The sequence below is a fragment of the Salvelinus alpinus genome, chromosome 30 (assembly GCF_045679555.1).
Source record: "Salvelinus alpinus chromosome 30, SLU_Salpinus.1, whole genome shotgun sequence".
Lineage (NCBI taxonomy): Eukaryota > Metazoa > Chordata > Actinopteri > Salmoniformes > Salmonidae > Salvelinus > Salvelinus alpinus.
The window spans coordinates 14,015,110-14,029,941 of record NC_092115.1 but is presented as its reverse complement, the minus strand read 5'-3'; the positions used below and the strand labels follow the sequence as shown (position 1 = coordinate 14,029,941).

At 41.5% G+C, this 14,832-nt stretch overlaps 1 protein-coding gene across 1 annotated transcript in view; it reads right to left on the bottom strand.

The window, feature by feature from the left end:
- Nucleotides 1–7,783: 7,783 nt before the first annotated feature.
- The window catches only part of LOC139559566 (unconventional myosin-VIIa-like), a 38,555-nt gene continuing 31,506 nt past the window's right edge, over nt 7,784–14,832 (bottom strand). The window contains exons 37-47 of the mRNA XM_071375667.1: nt 14,512–14,665; nt 13,691–13,846; nt 13,355–13,460; nt 12,942–13,055; nt 12,727–12,838; nt 11,935–12,041; nt 11,517–11,702; nt 9,419–9,535; nt 9,242–9,325; nt 8,406–8,525; nt 7,784–8,184 (exon numbers count right to left, since the gene is read on the bottom strand). Of these exons, the coding sequence (XP_071231768.1) occupies nt 8,086–8,184; nt 8,406–8,525; nt 9,242–9,325; nt 9,419–9,535; nt 11,517–11,702; nt 11,935–12,041; nt 12,727–12,838; nt 12,942–13,055; nt 13,355–13,460; nt 13,691–13,846; nt 14,512–14,665 (1,355 nt within the window). The 3' untranslated portion in view covers nt 7,784–8,085. The remainder of the gene's footprint in view (nt 8,185–8,405; nt 8,526–9,241; nt 9,326–9,418; nt 9,536–11,516; nt 11,703–11,934; nt 12,042–12,726; nt 12,839–12,941; nt 13,056–13,354; nt 13,461–13,690; nt 13,847–14,511; nt 14,666–14,832) is intronic.

Here is a 14,832-nt window from a genome sequence, read left to right as displayed (position 1 = left end):
ACATAGTTGTCCGCCCCTTGTCTTACCAGATGCCGCTTTTCTGTCCTGCCGATACAGCGTATAACCAGCCAGCTGTATGTTGATAGTGTCATCGTTCAGCCACGACTTCGTGAAGCATAAGATATTACAGTTTTGAATGTCCCGTTGGTAGTTTAATCTTCCGCGTAGGTCATCTATTTTATTCTCCAAAGAGTGCACGTTTGCTAGCAGAATGGATGGAAGTGGAGGTTTATTTGATTGCCTACGAATTCTCCGAAGGCAGTCCGCCCTCTGGGCCCTTTTTTCCGCCTCCTCTTCGTGCAAATCACGGGGATCTGGGCCTGTTCCCAAGAAAGCAGTATGTCATTCGCGTCGGGCTCGTCAGACTCGTTAAAGGAAAAAAAGGATTCTGCCAGTCCGTGGTGAGTAATCGCAGTCCTGAAATCCAGAAGTTATTTTCGGTCATAAGAGACTGTAGCGGCAACATTATGTACAAAATAAGTCAAAAAAGAAGTTACAAACAACTAAACAAAATAAACGCAAATAAACGAACAAAAAAACACAATGGGTTGGGGACACGTAAAACGTCAGCCTTCTCTGGCGCCATTGTTACTCTACTGTATGAGATGGAGTTGACAGGTTATAATTGTAACCATGGTGATTTCAATATTGTTTGTAAATATATCAAAAGTAGAGAACTTTTCAGACCATGAGTGGTCTTCCTGAGGGGAATATTTTCTCTTAGAAAATTCCACTACATGTCTTTTTTTTCATTAAATAATGAAATAACTATAAAAATGAAATTTCCCTGCCAGACAAGGATTATCCCGACTTTCAAGGATCCCTGTATGACAAGAAGTGCTGTGAAAGTACAGTATAATCCTTGAAAGGGGAAAGCGATCCAAGAGAGAAAAAAGCATGCTTAATTGTTCATTTATTTATATTCCAAACATTAGCCAACACAAATAAATACGGAATATTTCAGCTAACTGCCTTTGTCAAGGGATGGGCTCACTGCTCTGTGCTGGTTGGAATGCTGTGAAGCAATATAATTTCCAGTCAACTCTGTTTTATGTATGCACAAACCAGTTGGAATGTGTAATATTTAGATCTTCCAAACACAGATTGTGTCCATTAAAGTCCCCATGCAGCGCTCTGGTGGGGCTGAGTTAATAGAAGGTTGTTGTGGTACTTTCAGTGGACATCTGGAACAACTTTCAGAGCCCAGGTCTGCTCCAGCAAATAGGGATTTCTAAAACACCCAAAGGAGAAATGGATTGACGTAGCCGCATGCCATTTGTTTTTCTTGTTGTCGAACCAGAACATATTTTGGACATTGGGTAATTAAGGTGTAATGTGTTATGGTGACTTTAGAGCCGCAGGGAGGTAACTCGCCCCACCTATTAGCCTACTAAAGACAAAAGCTATTAAAGAGCGACTGCCCCTAAAACCCAACTAATCCCTTTGAAAATGGCCTGTGTGGCATCGATATGAGTCTGAAACATTTATTCTAGTGTCAAAATTTACTACATAGTCTAAATAGGATAATTTTGGTGTAAAGTTAGTCTCATCCAGTCTCATTCAAAACAGAGTTTAGAACCTGTGAGTTCGTCACAATGGGTAAATGAAGGTTGGGCTTAGAATACACTTATGTCAACAATTCATGCCCCCGTTTGCCTATTAACACGTAGTGGCACCGTGTTTTCTGGGAAAGGACTGGGCGAGTTTTCTTTGCATGGCCCAGTGCCCCGAGTGGGCGGAAACCTCTTCTTAGGAGGAACAATTGAACGATCGAAAATGAGCAAACCCCGCCCACCAAAGGCACTGGGTCACACAAAACGAACTCTTCGACAGACAAGACAGGTGTGTTTAGTACCTGCCCTTGCTCAGGAAATAGCTACTGTAGTGAAAATGGGCTTCCCATAACCCTCACGAAACTACTCAAGATACACAAGTATTGTTTTGTAATGTTCAGTAGAAAAACAGTAGTGTTTCCAGTAATAATCAGGTAGAGTTTTTACTACTTGATGTTGATAGTAAATAAGTAGTCACAACACTAGCCAGATTACACAGCTTTTTCGCAACCGCAGAAAACAAAACAGGAAGTAGTTGGTTGTTGTTAGCTAGCAACTGTTGACAATCCCAAATGTAATTATCTTCCATCTTTCCTCATCTTTCCTAGTCCTTATACAGGCACCATCTATAAATGATGTTTTATGAATACCTTCATGTTGTTGATTAGCCGGTAATATAACTTTTTACCATGTCAAAAAGATTGCTAGTCAAATCAGTCAGCTCATAATAATGGCCGGAACAGAGCAAATGGAATGGCATCAAACACTTGGAAACCATGTGTTTGATGTATTTGATACCATTCCACTCATTCCGCTCCAGTCATTACCACAAGCCCGTTCTCCCCAATTAATGTGCCACCAACCTCCTGTGCGTTTTGACCTTTTGACAAGGAGGTCCTCGACATAAGACTGGAAGCCATTGTTGGTAAGATTAACATTGTTTATCAAATGTTTTTCTGTGTTAGCCGATGATTGATAATGGCTTATAATTTGTTGTCTCTTTTGCTTGTCTTTATTTTCTTAAAAGTTATGTGGTGGAGATATGTGGCTGCAACTAAAAAGAGGATCTGAAGATAGTTAAGTCAAAGATGAATGAAGGCAAGGCCATCAATACTACTGAAATTACTACAGAAATCACAACGAGTAGTAAAACCAGTAGGTTTTGTGTAGATCTTGTGTAATAGTAATGAATGACTCAACTCTCAGTTCTTACTGTTTCCACGGTAACATATATTTACATGACTTGTTGAAATTAAGCTACAAGCTACTTTCAAGGCAAGGTGTTGTAGAACGAGTGTCTTATGAAACACATTCCAGACACTGTCTCTTGCCATAACTGATTTGACAGAAATATCAGCTAGCTAGATAGCTGCAGCTGGCTATCCTATCACCAGCTAGCTAGCTGCTGTCCGCTTGGCTAAACACAAGGTCAACACAGGCTTTGGCCTACACATAGAACTGAATTAGCTGACCATCTTGACATGGCAAGTCAGTCAGGAGGGGAGGTCCTCAACTTCAAAACTTTGTTGTCTCCATAGCAAAGCTAGCTTAGCTTAACTCGCTGTACTCGCTACGGCCCTTGTTTGTTGAAATTGAATGGCAAAGACACACCCAAGAAACACCCACATGAAACCACATCCCCAAGTTAACTCTTGTTTGCCTTCAGTCATGGCCCTAAAGAATGAGCCAACGTGTATTTCCCTGGACTTCTTTTTTCCACTACACACCCACAATGTAAACACAAGCAAAGTGTTATTTTACTTTGGGCCCAAATTCTGGTGTTTACCACCCTTCCTTCACACACATACTGTTCTGGGACCCACCTCTCACTGACATCATTTCCCCTCTCCACACAGTGAAACATTGTCCAAACGTCCCTCAGTCAAGAGCAAATTAAGCTTAGCTTATGGCAAAGTATGTGTAATGTCTCTCAGCAGTATGGGGTATGTGGTCCAAAATCAATGACCACCAGTCTCTACGATTTAACCTTTTCAGGGAGCATAAACATTAAAAAAAAAAGGGAGACATATATACCTCTACATTGTGTGAATGGTCCTCCATAGTACATCACTGTTCGTGCCCTTGACATCCAGTTCTACTGAAGGTAAGTACTGCCACCTAGTGGCTCTGACCAGCTTGGTTCATAACGTTTATAAAGCCCTTTTTTGCATCAGCAGTTGTCACACAATGCTTTACAGATTCCCAGCCTAAAACTCCAAAGAGAAAGCAATGCCGATGCAGAAGCACAGTGGCTAGAAAGAACTCCATATGTCATCCAATATAGTAGTCAATAATAAACTCTTGTATTTCAATACACATTTTATGTGCAGGTCTGGCTGTGGACCAGAATGACAACCCTCACTCTGAGGAAGATGAGGAAGATTGTCCCAAATGGCAAATAGGGAATAGGGTGTCATTTGGGACTCAGACCCAGGTTATGTATATTTCTGACAGTCAAGAAACAACAGCCATTTTGTCCTGAAACCCTTTAGTTTTCACATTGAAAACAAACCAAGTAGTCTTTTGACACATTTCTTTCTTGATGGCATTGAATAGATTTTTGGTAAACAATTTCAGCATAAAAGACAGCTGCAATGCACGTAAGTAGACGTTGAAGGATTTGTGACACCCACAAAGAACAGCTTCTACCCCAAGCTATAAGAATCCTGAACAGCTAATCAAATGGCTACCCAGACCCCTCTTTTACACTGCTGCTACTCTCTGTTTATTATCTATGCATGGTCACTTTAACTCTACCTACATGTACATATTATCTCAATTGCCTCGACTAATCGGTGCCCCCGCACATTGACTCTGTACCGGAACCCCCTGTAAATAGCCTCGCTATGGTTATTTTACTGCTGCTGTTTTAATTATTTGTTACTTTTATTTTTCATTTTTTACTTAGCACTTAACTTAACTTCTTAAAGCATTGTTGGTTAAGGGCTAGTAAGTAAGCATTATACTGTAAGTATTCTGCGCCTGTGACAAATATAATTTGATTTGATCATTTTCCACCTGGTATTCTGCTTTTGCTTTTTCAAGTACCCCCTGTATATAGCCTCATTTTTGTTATAATTTTTTTAAACTTCAGTTTATAAAAAAAAAAATCTTTACTCGTATTTTTCTTGGAACTGCATTGTTGGTTAAGGGCTGGTAAGCATTTCACGGTAAGGTCTACACGTTGAATTTGTGCATGTGGGGGGGGTTGGTTTCCCCAGTGATTTTACCCACACACTGCTAATGTCTCCCATAGACCTCCACTCTCCCATAGACACTATCTCACATGGACAAACAGTTGAAGTCGGAAGTTTACATACACCTTAGCCAAATACATTTAATGTCACGACTTCCACCGAAGGTGGCTCCTCTCCCTGTTCGGGCGGCGCTCGGCGGTCGTCGTCACCGGTCTACTAGCTGCCACCGATTCCTTTTTCTTTCCTGTTTATTTTGTCTTGATCCATTTCACCTGTATCTTATTTGTTGTTAATTAAGGGCTATTTAAACTCCCAGGTCCCGCCTGCTTTTGTGCGGGCTTATCCTTTATGTCAGTGGTGTATTATTGTTTTGCTCTTACGTGTTTGCTGTCCGTTATTTTCCCTGGTTGGGGGACTTATCGGTTTATTGGTCATTTTGCCTGGTTGTTGGCTGGGCCCAGCTGAATAAAACGTATATTCATTGGAACCACTGCTCACTGCGCCTAACTCCACACCCACCACTCCTAGCGATCCGTGACATTTAAACTCAGTTTTTCACAACTCATGACATTTAATCCAAGTAATAAATCCCTGTTTTAGGTCAGTTAGGATCACCACTTTATTTTAAGAATGTGAAATGTCAGAATAATAGTAGAGAGAATTATTTATTTCAGCTTTAATTTCTTTCATCACATTCCCAGTGGGTCAGAAGTTTACATACACTCAATTAGTATTTGGGCTTTGTGATGGCCACTCCAATACCTTGACTTTGTTGTCCTTAAGCCATTTTGCCACAACTTTGGAAGTATGCTTGGGGCCATTGTCCATTTGGAAGACCCATTTGCGACCAGGCATTAACTTCCTGACTGATGTCTTGAGATGTTGCTTCAATATATCCACATATTTTTTCAATCCTCATGATGATCTATTTTGTGAGTGCACCAGTCCCTCCTGCAGCAAAGCACCCCCACAACATGATGCTGCCACTCCCGTGCTTCACAGTTGGGATGGTGTTCTTCGGCTTGCAAGCCTCTCCCTTGTTCCTCTAAACAGAACGATGGTCATTATGGCCAAACAGTTCTATTTTTGTTTCATCAGACCAGAGGACATTTCTCCAAAAAGTACGATCTTTGTCCCCATGTGCAGTTGCAAACCGTAGTCTGGCTTTTTTATGGCGGGTTTGGAGCAGTGGCTTCTTCCTTGCTGAGAGGCCTTTCAGGTTATGTCGGTATAGGACTCGTTTTACTGTGGCTATAGATACTTTTGTACCTGTTTCCTCCAGCATCTTCACAAGGTCCTTTGCTGTTGCTCTGGGATTGATTTGCACTTTTCGCACCAAAGTACGTTTATCTCTAGGAGACAGAACGCGTCTCCTTCCTGAGCGGTATGACGGTTGTGTGGTCCATGGTGTTTATTTTTGCGTACTATTGTTTGTACAGATGAACGTGATCCCTTCAGGCATTTGGAAATTGCTCCCAAGGATGAACCAGACTTGTGGAGGTCTACAAATTTTTTTCTGAGGTCTTGGCTGATTTCTTTTGATTTTCCAATGATGTCAGGCAAAGAGGCACTGAGTTTGAAGGTAGGCTTTGAAATACATCCACAGGTTAACCTCCAATTGACTCAAATGATGTCAATTAGCCTATCAGAAGCTTCTAAAGCCATGACATAATTTTCTGGAGTTTTCCAAGCTGTTTAAATGCACAGTCAACTTAGTGTATGTTAAGTTCTGACCCACTGGAATTGTGATACAGTGAATTATAAGTGAAATAATCTGTCTGTAAACAATTGTTGGAAAAATTACTTGTGTCATGCATAAAGTATATGTCCTAACCGACTTGCCAAAACTATAGTTTGTTAACAAGAAATTTGTGTAGTGGTTGATAAACGAGTTTTAATGACTCCAACCTAAGTATATGTAAACTTCCGACTTCAACTGTATTTAAAAAAAAATGATTATCCTCTCACTTCGCCTCTGGTTTCAGGCTTGCTGGGATTTGCTTTGTCCACAACGCATGTTCAATTCTACTTTCTTCTTCAGATTTTATTAACAGTTGGAAAACAAATTCAATTGCGTTATTTACCATTATTAATTGGGCTGGAGCATGGACCAGTGGCAGGGAAGATCTAAACCTTGCTGATATGCTTCTAGAACTCTTTGCCCGCCTATCTCCAAGAAAACAAATTACAAATATATTAATCACATCTCCGGTGGTTTACTAAGCATCTCTTTCATATCTGCCTCCTGAATGCTGTTAAACTTACCCGGAAACGTTCCCTTTCTCTCCCATATTTCTGACATGTTCCACCGTCTCAACCTCCTGCCAATAATCACACCTCCCAGTTGACTGCTACCTATAATATTCAATGTAGTATTCCTTCAACATTGTATGCCCCAGTCTCAGCCTAGAAACTATGGTCTCCCTTCAGTCTACCCGAGGACCTCCCTGCCCTCGCCTTTCCCTGGATCTTAAAAATATGTAGGCCCTTTCCCTCCATTTCACACAGGGGCGGACTGGGATCAGAAATCGGCCCGAGCATTTCTAACGCACTGACCCATTCCGTCCCTTGAGGCCCCCACACTGACCCATTATTTTTGCCTACCCCATTATAAGCCAAATAAGGATTTTGCGCAAAACCCCCAATTTAGACCGGCCCACTGGGCCAAAAATGGATTAGCCCATATAGCTTTTGCCTGAACTGCCCAATGGCCAGTCCGCCCCTGATTCCACATCTCCTGCCACTTCTTAATAACAATCACTTCCCTAAAGTTAGCCACTTGGCCTCTGCTTTACTGGGACCTCCATGTCAACATTAATATGTCTAAGACCCACTGGACACACAATGGTTGAATCAATGTTGTTTCCACGTCATTACAATGAAATTAAGCTGAAACAACGTGGAATAGACATTGAATTGACATCTGTGCCCAGTGGGGAGCTTTGTTGTTGGCCAAAAAATATCCATCTCTTCATTCCCCTCTAATCCTTGAAATAATCCTTTCAATTCACACATACAACATGAGCTGCCATCTTATATTTCAGAACTGCTTTATTAGTTTGAATTCAATCATCCTTGTTGTTTGTATATAGGCCTACACATGACATTTTTGGGGGGTTTCACACTGTGGATACTGGTATTCAAAATTGCTATGAGAAATCTTTTACACACATACACAAGGCACAGTGTCAATTCAATACAGCATTTTAATTACAAAGCTAGGCAAAAGGTTTTAGACCAACTGAAAAGCAATATAATAATTAAATTCCTCCATCAAATTACTAGTTCTGTCAATTAAATGAATTTTCCTTGTCCTCCATATTTCCCAGCAGGCATTAGGTAGGGAACATGGAGTTATTTCTGGGTCGCACAGCCTGCCTCTGCATCTCGTACATGTTTACATAAGATGATAAGAGGTCATCCATTTTGTAACCCTGAAGAGCAGAGTCAAATAGAGTCGTTGGGGTATGAACATAGAGGCAAAGTCACATCACATTCTGGCTCTTGTGAATAAGTCACTACAATGCAACTGTTTGTGAAGGTCATTTAGTACACCCTCAACAAACACTACTTTCGATTTACATAAAATTGTAATTTATTGGTTTAAAGAAGGCAACATCTTTAATTTAGCTTCAAAGACATAATGGCCACTCACCAATGAGGTCTCACAAAGTAAAGTGTTCCCTTTGACCAGGTTGCCAATGGTGATGTGGAAGTAAGTGCTCCCGCTGGACCAGTTGGTGATGCGGTTGAACGGGTGCATGACCAGAAACTCCTGAGGTTTAGGTAAAGGTCAAAAGGTAATATTTGGTTAAACAGAGAAGGTAAATACTTTATAGTGCTGATGGTGGCAGAAGTGGGATCCAAGCTTGATGTTGTCTTAATGTTGTGGTGCAGCATTTGGAGAACAAACGCGAGGGGAAATGTTGTTGTCTGAAGAGATAGCATTGTATTGTATACAGCATCTCCTCTCTCTCCATCTTGTTTCGTGCAGGTGACTGTGACCTCAGACCAATTGGCAGTACACCCAGAACATTGTTCTATAAACCAAAAGGGATCTCAGTTTCAAGGTCTCAGCTTGGAGAGAAGAAGCCTTGTGAGGTATTGGTCGGTCACATGCAGGAACCAAACGTTAATGATGAATAATGTAAATCATGTAAATATAACTTGTCTGTGTAAGCAATATATAAGAGAACTAACGGGACTGCCCCGGGAGAGCTCCCGACCGACGTGTACTATGGTGCATTAAGTTTGTTGGAATCTCTCCAGCTTGCTGATAATACAGAATGATTCATTTAAGTTTGACTTTAAGTCCCTGGTGGTAATTTCCACGGCACACATGTAAGCGTTCAGATTTTTAGGAAACTGCACCTGATGTCAGCATAATTATATGACAATCTGTCAGTAAATGTACTATAGATTAAAGATAAAAAATGCTCTGAATGTTGATCAAATCAAAATAATCATATAAAAAAACAATGGTACGTTTACCTTTGTTTTGGGGTTGATGAAGTTGACTCCTTGCTTGCTGATTGCAATCTGCATGATACTCGGGTAACTCGGCTCAGAGGTTTGCTGTGAAGCAAGAGCATACAGAAATTCACCAATGGGATGGTTGGTGTCTGTATGTATCATTTTTGTATCGACTTGAGCTGTCTGCTAACTTACCTTTACTTCGAAGAAAGCACAGCCGAACGTCGGCCAGTGGCAGATGCCTTTTAGAAAGGCCACTTTAGCCTCGTCCAAGGTGATCCCGGCCTGCTTGTTGTAGGAGGCGATGATGTGCTATACGGGAAGAAGAAAACAGAAAGATTCAGAAATGTTGGTATTTCTTTATTACTATATATATACAGTTAAAGTCGGAAGTTTACATACACCTTAGCAAATACATTTAAACTCAGTTTTTCACAATTCCTGACGTTTAATCCTAATAAAAATTCCCTGTTTTAGGTCAGTTAGGATCACCACTTTATTTTAAGAATATGAAATGTCAGAGTAATAGTAGAGAATTATTTATTTCAGATTTTATTTATTTCATCACATTCCCAGTGGGTCAGAAGTGTACATACACTCAATTAGTATTTGGTAGCATTGCCTTTAAATTGTTTAACTTGGGTCAAATGTTTTGGGTATTCTTCCACAAGCTTCCCACAATAAGTTGGGTGAATTTTGGCCCATTCCTCCTGACAGTGCTGGTGTAACTGAGTCAGGTTTGTAGGCCTCCTTGCTCGCACACGCTTTTTCAGTTCTGCCCACAAATTTCTATGGGATTGAGGTCAGGGCTTTGTGATGGCCACTCCAATACCTTGACTTTGTTGTCCTTTAGCCATTTTGCCACAACTTTGGAAGTATGCTTGGGGGTCATTGTCCATTTGGAAGACCCATTTGCGACCAAGCTTTAACTTCCTGACTGAAGTCTTGAGATGTTGCTTCAATATATCCACATAATTTTCCATCCTCATGATGCCATCTATTTTGTGAGTGCACCAGTCCCTGCTGCAGCAAAGCACCCCCACAACATGATGCTGCCATCCTCGTGCTTCACGGTTGGGATAGTGTTCTTCAGCTTGCAAGCCAGTTCTATTTTTGTTTCATCAGACCAGAGGACATTTCTCCAAAAAGTACGATCTTTGTCCCCATGTGCAGTTGCAAACCGTAGTCTGGCTTTTTTATGGCGGGTTGGAGCAGTGGCTTCTTCCTTGCTGAGAGGCCTTTCAGGTTATGTCGATATAGGACTCGTTTTACTGTGGATAAAGATACTTTTGTACCTGTTTCCTCCAGCATCTTCACAAGGTCCTTAGCTGTTGCTCTGGGATTGATTTGCACTTTTCTCACCAAAGTACATTCATCTCTAGGAGACAGAACACATCTCCTTTCTGAGCGGTATGACGGCTGTGTGGTCCCATGGTGTTTATATTTGCGTACTATTGTTTGTACAGATGAACATGATACCTTCAGGCGTTTTGAAATTGCTCCCAAGGGTGAAGCAGACTTGTGGAGGTCTACAATTTCTTTTCTGAGGTCTTGGCTGATTTCTTTTGATTTTCCCATGATGTCAGGCAAAGAGGCACTGAGTTTGAAGGTAGGCCTTGAAATACATCCACAGGTACACCGCCAATTCACTCAAATTATGTCAATTAGCCTATCAGAAGCTTCTAAAGCCATGACATAATTTTCTGGAATTTTCCAAGCTGTTTAAAGGCACAGTCAACTTAGTGAATGTAAACTTCTGACCCACTGGAATTGTGATACAGTGAATTATAAGTGAAATAATCTGTCTGTAAACAATTGTTGGAAAAATGACTTGTGTCATGCACAACGTGCATGTCCTCACCGACTTGCCAAAACTATAGTTTGTTAACAAGAAATTTGTAGAGTGGTTGAAAAACGAGTTTTAATGACTCCAACCTAAGTGTATGTAAACTTCCGACTTCAACTGTGTATATATATATATATATATATATATATATGGTATGCTTTCAAATATTGACATATCTGTGATATAAATCTGGCCCAAATTTCTGTCATAATGGTTCGCTATTAATTTACTAAGAACACTGTTTTGGTAGTGGTTGAATAACTTGTCTTGAGGTCATGATGGCAGTTCTAATTGCATAAATTATGCTTTATTGGAATGAGCCATCTGCTTTGTAATAGAGAGAGCAAGAGATGTATGCCAAATATCATATAAAGCTCAATAAAATGAGAAGGACTGACAGTGTACCATAGGTGTCTGTTGTCTCCTCATCCTCATCCTCCTCCTTACCTTCTTCCAGTCCTCTGGGGACATGGTTTTCATCTCGTCAGCTGGCACCAGCTCCTTCAGCATCCTGGGAATCATGACAAACTGGGACCTGTCCGTGTCCACCTTGACCCGGAACAGCAGGCCAGCCAGGCTGGTCATTTCCTCCTTGGTACACTTGTGGTAGCCACGCAGGTACTTGGGCAACTCCTGAGGGGAGAGGTTTGTGTATGAGTTATGAGTTAACTGGGTTCTGGGTTCACCCCGCTTACTCACTATTTACAGCGGTTTGAATACAGGTTGAGATGCATAACTCTTTAGCGTAATCATTACCCATTGACGCCATTGGGAGATTTGAATGATGAATAAAAACTAATTCTACTACCAGAAATGTACAGTAGTCTGTGTGTGTGCCTGTCTGTCTGTGTCTTTCATGCCCGACCTGTGGGAAATGGAAAGTGAGGTCAGCGGTCAGGTCTCTTCCTGGGGTCACGTTGAACCACAGCTTCCTCATGAATATAACCAGGTAGGGCATGGTGGCTGGACCTCCTGAAACACAAATGTTCATCAGTCCTTATAGCATAGTATAGTTTAGTATAGCATAGCTTAGTATAGTATAGTATAGTTTAGTATAGCATAGCTTAGTATAGCATAGTATAGTTTAGTATAGCATAGCTTAGTATAGCATAGTATAGTTTAGTATAGCATAGCTTAGTATAGCATAGTATAGTTTAGTATAGCATAGCTTAGTATAGCATAGTGTAGCATAACATAACAGTTTCATCCACTGACAACTTGGTGGGAGTGAGAGTTTACTTTGACCTTTTGCTTACATTATATGTTTTTGACTGTTTTAGGGCTACGATGTACATATAAGGACAATATGGTGGATGCTAGATTTTATTGTACAGTGGTTCTTCCTTTAAAAGTCTTGGCATACTGCAGCATAGCTTGCGGGGTGCCGCATAACTCTATGGCACGTTATTTAAGTATCAGCCATTGTTGCCAGAATGACGCAATTTACCACAATCTGCCACCATCTACCACAAACGGTTGCGGCATAAGCTCAAAACTTTATCTGTTAAATTCAGTACTGAGCTCAAAACTTTATCTGTTAAATCCAGTACTGAGCTCAAAACTTTATCTGTTAAATCCAGTACTGAGCTCAAAACTTTCTGTTAAATCCAGTACTGAGCTCAAAACTTTATCTGTTAAATTCAGTACTGCGCCTTACCCTCTGTTTTACCTCCTTTCTTCACCTCTCTGGCTCTCTTCGTTTTCTTAGGTTGGTCTGTCGTCTCCCTCAAACTGTCAAAGAAGTAGTTTTGGTCGTGTAAGCTCACCACCTGAAAGCAAGAAGGGGAGAGAAAAAATAAACATACATTCACTTACACTACCCGGACTAACTACCCGGACTAACTAAACCAGTTAAATGAGCTTGAATTGAACCTTGTTTGGCGTTTTCATGAAGAGACTGTAACCGTCAGCTGAGGCCAGAATGAGCTTGTAGGCAATGTTACGAACAAGGTCACGAATCCTAGACGTTGATGTCACCTCGAAGAGCTAAATAAAGAATTGACACATTTCATTTATTTCATTAAATGTATTTCACATGGACAATGAGCATAATTAATCAACATTTCTGTATTATTATATTTCTGTAGATTTAGCCAGCCAGATAGTTTCCACTGTGACAAAAGTTCAGATACCATATGTAAGTGGATGTGAGAAATTCATAGTTATCATAGGGATCAGTGACCATAAGGATCAGTGATCATGGGGATCATAAGGGTTAGTGATCATAATAATCATAGTGATCAGTGATCCTAGTGATCATATGAGGCAAAGAAGAAGCTCTCTACCTCAGCTCTGTCGTTAGGGAAGTGGACTTTATGGAAGATCTGGTTGCTGTCCTGTTGAATGGCGTCCACCTCCACCTGATGGGGAGGCAGCTTCCTGGGCTCCATACTACAACAAGAGGACAGTATAGCATTCATTTCCCCCCACTCATTTTAGTATTTAACATCTCAATACCATATTTTGTAGCATCCTCAGCACAACTCCAGCAACTTCATCCAAGATATTCAGATTGAGACCTCTTGGTGTCATGGCTTGGGTGTTGGATTTGTAGGGACATTTAGTTCGAGGCCTTTTCACACTGCCTCCCAAATTCACTACAGTGTGCTTTGGAGCCCCACCTGACTAGCATTTGTAGCCGTTGCAGGCAGTCTGCAGCCAGGGGCTCTCTGGGCCGTGACTCTAGGAAACGCTGGGTGTACTTCAGCAGGATCTGACTGGGGGGGAAGAGGCCGGTACACAGCCAAAGGAGCTGCCAACCATAGTCTACACTCATTCTGAGAGAGGGAGGGGGAGAGAGAGGGAGGGGGAGAGAGAGGGAGGGGGAGAGAGAGGGAAGGTGAGATGGATATAATAGAGAGTAGAGAGAGAGAGGGGGAGAGAGTAGAGAGAGGGGGGAGAGTAGAGAGAGGAGGGGAGAGAGTAGAGAGATTGGGAAGAGTAGAGAGAGGGGGGGAGAGAGTAGAGAGAGGGGGAAGAGTAGAGAGAGGGGAAGAGAGAGAGGGGGGAAGAGTAGAGAGAGGGGTGACGAGTAGAGAGGGGGGGAAGAGAGTAGAGGGGGGGGTGGAGAGTAGAGGGGGGGTGGAGAGTAGAGAGAGGGGGGGAGAGAGTAAAGAGAGGGGGGGAGAGTGAGAGAGTATTATCATATAATTAAAAATAGAACATCAGACATATACTGTACATCTCTGTGGTTATTTCCTAGTAATACATGAGAAATAGCTGACATGGCTGTATATTACCACACATACACATGCTGTTGTTACTGATCATCTGCCTCATGATCTGTGGTTATTTCCTAGTAATACATGAGAAATAGCTGACATGGCTGTATATTACCACACATACACATGCTGTTGTTACTGGTCATCTGCCTCATGATCTGTGGTTATTTCCTAGTAATACATGAGAAATAGCTGACATGGCTGTATATTACCACACATACCTGCTGTTGTTACTGGTCATCTGCCTCATGATCTGGCAGTAGACCTCGTCCTGTAAAGGCACATGCTGAGTGGCCGGACCAAAGATCTGGTCAGTCAGCTCTATGGGCTGGCGCACCTGTTTGATAGGGTAATCTCCCATGTACTTTAGGATAGGTGAGGGAAAGGCTAAGGACAATAGCAAACGTTTAGCAAACTCCACTTGGAGAGACATATTTATTAGGATAATTCGCTAACTGCCACGCCATTGTAAAAAAAAGTCATTTTATTTATCGTTTAAAGGTCTCCAGTAACAATAAGTCCAGGTGTAATCGCTCCCTAGT